The sequence below is a fragment of the Chiloscyllium plagiosum genome, chromosome 14 (assembly GCF_004010195.1).
Source record: "Chiloscyllium plagiosum isolate BGI_BamShark_2017 chromosome 14, ASM401019v2, whole genome shotgun sequence".
NCBI lineage: Eukaryota > Metazoa > Chordata > Chondrichthyes > Orectolobiformes > Hemiscylliidae > Chiloscyllium > Chiloscyllium plagiosum.
This window is the reverse complement of record NC_057723.1, coordinates 80,126,898-80,132,276: the sequence shown is the minus strand read 5'-3', so window position 1 is coordinate 80,132,276 and position 5,379 is coordinate 80,126,898. Positions and strand designations below refer to the sequence as shown.

The 5,379-nt window shown below is 39.4% G+C and overlaps 1 protein-coding gene across 1 annotated transcript in view; it reads right to left on the bottom strand.

Moving 5' to 3' along the window:
• The window catches only part of kif20a (kinesin family member 20A), a 53,529-nt gene continuing 48,150 nt past the window's right edge, over positions 1–5,379 (bottom strand). Inside the window, exons 17-18 of the mRNA XM_043704074.1 lie at positions 1,796–1,933; positions 1–903 (exon numbers count right to left, since the gene is read on the bottom strand). Coding sequence (XP_043560009.1) covers positions 592–903; positions 1,796–1,933 — 450 coding nt within the window. The 3' untranslated portion in view covers positions 1–591. The remainder of the gene's footprint in view (positions 904–1,795; positions 1,934–5,379) is intronic.

Sequence of the window (5,379 nt, the reverse complement as noted above, 5' to 3'; positions counted from 1 at the left end):
TTGAAAGTTTGGTTAGTTATACTCATAGTAGCAATTATACAAGCTTAAGGAAATAGGGTTAACGAGCTTACTTATTTCCACAAAGCAGATATAACATAATACAGAGGGAAAGTTTTATCTATTCAAAGCCCTCAATCTGTACAAAAACGTCAGGGCAAAAAGAAAAAATTCTAAATCTTAATACTTAAAAATAGTAACCTTAATCTGTCAGAATATTTGAAGATAATCTCTATACACCACCCCTGTTTAAAAAAAAAAATCTAACATTAAGATAATTCCTTATTCATTAACTTGTGGAGCAGAACTCCAAACCATATCTGAACAAATACTGGCCAAAGTTTGAAAACTGGATTCTGAGCAACATAATATACAAAATACTTACAAAAGTAAGCACACATCATAACTTCTGGCACAAATCTCCCAAATGTACTGTTCCTAATTTCATACAAATCTTTGCAGAAGAATTAAAGGGTTATTAAAAAAAGAGCAAAACACTGAAGTTGTCATGTAATTTTTTTAGATTTAACCTAATTTCCAAATGCATTTTAAAAATAAAAAAAATTATCTACAAAACCCCCAAGGCTTAATCGTTTATTGATATTTTGCACTAGAGAGATGCAATGCCTTATCCATTCTGGCCCGAGATCGCAAAATATAACTGGAGGGAGTGCTACCTCCCTGCTGTTGGGCAAGCCTCAGTGGGGTCAAGAGACCAGTTAGAAATGGCTTTTTCCCTGGAGGTGGCTGATTTTCAATATTGCCAGCACAGCGTCGTTTATTGCAGCCGGGACCTGCCTGAAGTTGGCGGACTGTATGGTACTGCTCCGCGATGCATGCGTTTTTTTTCTTCAGATCCAACTTTACCAAAATAAGCAGCTTCTGCAGATCTGCCAACGTTTGATCCTGTCAGAAAGAAAAAGACAGACTTTTCAATATGCTTCTCTACAGAGTATTTAAGTCCTAAGTGAAAATGCAATCCAATTAATTATTTAAAAATATTGCCTTCTCTAGTTAAACCCACGCTCAGCAACAAAGTATGTGCAGAGGAAAATTAACTAGTCTCCTACCAGACCCATTCTAAAATTCCAGGATGCAATCTCTGCTTACTAAATGTTTGGTGTTTGCTGTGGGATGTTATTAAACAGTGGTTCCCACAGGAACCAGCTACTTTGTAAAAGCATTACAGACTTAGCATTAAATCTTAAAGACTAGCTGAGCTTAAATTTTGATTTCTGGCGTAGATTCATTTGCAGCCAAAAAAAGCGTAGACTCAGCATTCTTGGGGAAAAAAAAGTTAGTGGGAAACCATGACATTGACCAGCAACCAATGCTGAAAAAAGGAATGTGCAAGGATGAGTGTTAGCAATTGGGTAGCCTTGAACGTGGTGCCAAATAAGGGTCAGATAAAATGCTGGCATGGCAAAAGACCTTCTCAATAATGTAAAAGTTGCCATAGTTCCAGAGGACCATAGGTCTGTTCTCATCGCAGAGACAATGACTAGTGGTGGTTTAACCAGAGTCACCATACCTCGATGGAGGGAATCTTTAGTGATCTCAGCCAGTACAGGAATTGAACTCACGCTGTTGGCATCACTGCAAAAAGCAGCCATCAGCCAACTCAGCTAATAGATTCCCAACATGAGTCGCCTCTGAAGTTATATCAGACTGGACATTTGAGCACAAACTCACTATAATGCTGCTAGATCTGCTGACTTTTTCCAGCACTTGCTGTTTTTATTTCAACATATCTGAAAGAGGCACAGACTTGGAATTAAAAGCACAATTGCTAACATACCTGTTTTACTATTAGGTCTTCACATTTGGCTAGAGTGCGCCGTAGGTTTTCAGCTGCAGTGTTATGACAACATGCTCTTTCTGATATCTGCAAAGCCTGGCCTATTTTCTGCAGCTCATTCTGCAGCAGCTTTGCATTCTGAAAATGGGGAGAGATAACCAAAGGTGGTGTGAATTAGGATAATTAGGTTAAAGCAAAAAGTACATTATAATAGATAATGTCCCGGCAGAAGCAGAAGATTCTGCAAATCGCTTTGAAAAGAGAAGTTTAATTAAAGATTTTACAGCACAGGTGACGGACTCTGCCAGCAGTAATACTGAGGCCCATGCCTGAAAGCTTTTCATCGAAGGAAATATCTAATCAAATTGAAGTTACTATTGAATCTGTTTCCACTCTTCCTTCAGACAGTGCATTCTACATCATAATCTGTTGAGAAACCCTCCAGGTTTTCTTTGTCAGTTTTAAAATCTGTTTTCAAAGTTACCAAGCGCATCATTAGAAACTATTTATCCTGTTCAAGAAAAGTAGAAACAGGAGTGGGCCATTCAGCCCCTCAATCCTGTTCTATTATTTAACAACATCATGGCTGATTGCGGAGGGTACAATCCATTTTTAAAATATACTTCCCTCTAACATTTGATTCCATTGTCAATCCAGGACCTGTTTATCTCTGCCTTATATTCAATTGTATTTTAAATGACCCCACCTTCACCATTGAGAAAGATCATTCAACAGACTAACCACCCTCAAAGAAAATCGACAATCCCAGTCTTAAATGGCAGGCCCCTTATTTTCAAATTGTATCCCTAGTTCTAGTCACTCCCACAAAGAGGACAGCATTCTTTCAACAACTGCCCTGTCAAATCCCTTCATGATCTCATTTTCAATAAAATGGACTCCCCAACCCCAAATTTTCTAAATTTCAATTGCTATTAACCCAACCTTTCTTCACATTATACCCTCCATTCCAGGAGTAATTCAAGTGAAAAGTTCGCTGAACTGTGCACAAGGCAATTGAATCCTTAGTAAGGATACCAATGCTGTGTACAACTTTAGCAAAGGTTTGCTATTTTTATATTCCATTCCCCTTGCAATAGACAACACTATTTGCCTTCTTAAACACAAACTGTACTTGCAGACCAACTTTATAATCCATGTTCCAGAACGCAGATGGCTCTGGACTACAAAATTCTACAATCTCTCCATTTAAATAACAATGAGTCACAGAGTCATACAGCACATTCAACTCGTCTCTGCCGACCAGGTTTCCCAAACTAAACTAGTTCCATTTCCCTCTAAACCTTTCCAATCCACAAACCTATCAAAATATCTTTTAAGTGTTGTAATTGTACCCACCTCTACCACTTCCAAACTGTCCAGTGTTAAAAGGTTGCCCCTCAGGTTCCCTTTAAATCTTTCCCCTCACCTTAAAAATATGCCCCTGGTTTTGAACGCATCCACTTCACAGTAAAAGACCTTTGCTTTTCATCTTATCTCATGATTTTATAAACCTCTAAAAGTCACCCCTTAACCGCCTATACTCCAGTGGAACAAAGTCCCAGCTTATCCACCTATCCTTATAACGCAAACCCTCTAGCCCCAGCAATATCCTGGTAAATCTTTCCTGAATCCTCTCCAATTTAACATCACCCTTCCTATAGTGGTGTGACCAGGACAGTACACAATGCTCAGAAGAGACTTCAACATCCTGTATAACCACAACATGACGTATCAACTCCTATACTCAATGGCCTGAGCAATGAAGGCATGTGCTAAAAACGCTTTCTTTATCACCCTGTCTACCTGCAATGCAACTTTCAAAGAACAATGTACCTGAACCTCTAGGTCTCTGTTCAACAACACTATCCCGGAGGACCTACCATTAACTGTAAAAGACCTGTCCTTGTTCATTTTACCAAATGCAACAACTCGCAAATATCCAAATTAAATTCTATTTGCCTCAACCTATTGGCCCCATTGATCAAGATAGTTTTTTTTAAATCTTGATGTCATCTGTAAGCTTACGAACCTTGCCTATGTTCTAATCCAAATCATTTTTATACAAAAACATCAAACAAAATAGGACCCAGCACCGATCCCTGCAGAATCAGTGGTCACAAGCATCCAGTCCAAAAACAATCCTCCACCAATATTCTGTTTCCAAATGTCAAGCCCATTTTGTATCCAATTGGCAAGATCTCCCTGAACTCCATGTGATCTAACTTTACTGATTAGTAAAACTTTTGACAAGATTCTGTATGGTAGACTAAAGTCCATGTTAACAGTTTACCGCTCTGCCACCACTCTTTGGTCACATCCTTTTAAAAAAAAACTTTGTGTAAGACAATTTCCCACACAAAAAACCATGCTGACTACCCTTAATTAGTCCTTGCCTCTCCAAATGTAAATCCCATCTTTCAGAATCACCGACAACTTACCCATCAGTGATGTCAAACTCTCATGTCTGTAGTTCCCAGCTTCTTACAGCCTATCTTAAGTGATGGCACAACACTAGCCACCTTCTAATTCTCCAGCACCTCACCTTTAGCTATAAATGATACAAATGTCTGTGCTTGGGGACCTGCAATTTCTTGCCTAACTTTCCACAAAGTCCTGGGATACACTTGATCAGGTCCCAGAGATTTATCCACCTTGGCATTTAAGACCTTCAGCACTTTCTCTTCTGTAGTGTGGATTGTTTTGAAGACCTCAATATTAATTTCCAGTGTTCCCTTGCATCCATTTCTTTCTCCACAGTAAAAACTGAAATATTTGTTTAGTAATCCAAAGATGTGCAGGTTAGGTGAATTGGCTGTGCTAAATTGCCCACAGTGTTCAGGGACCTATAGGTTAGGTGTGTGAGTCAAGGGTAAATGTAGGGGAATGAGTTTGAGTGGGATTCTCTTCAGAGGGTTGGTGTGGACTTGTTGAGCCAAGGGGCCTGTTTCCACGCAATAGGGATTCTAATTCTATAGCTCTCCCATTGCCTGATTCCACACATATATAATCTCATTGTTCTTTAGGGGGCTCTATTCTCTGCCTAGCTCTCAAATTACTTGCTGCATCTCTTTGGATTGTCCTTAGCCTTGGCAGATAAGGTCATCTCATATCCCATTTACCCTCCCCATTTCCCTCTTAACAATGACCCTATACTTCTTATACTCTTCCAAGATCCACTTGATTAGAGTTGCCAAAAACTGATACATGACTTCTCATTCTTGACCAAAATGTCAATGTCTTTATTCATCCATTGATCCCTACTCTTACCAGCTATACCCTTCACTCCAACAGGAACATAACACCTCTGAACTCATTATCTCACTTTTAAAATTCCCTATTATAACCCTATTATTCTTCTACAGGTATCTGAGATCTCTACATAATGGCTCATCAATTTCCCTCTGACTATTGGGGGGCCTATTGTACAATTCCATCAAGGTGATCATCCCTTTATTTCCAAACTCCACCCATATAGCTTCACTTGACTATCCCTCAAATATCGGTGATCGGTCAGGGAGGAGAGGGTGGAGTGGATAGGTGGAAAAGGAGCTAGGCAGGTCGGACAAGTCCGGACATGTCAAGGG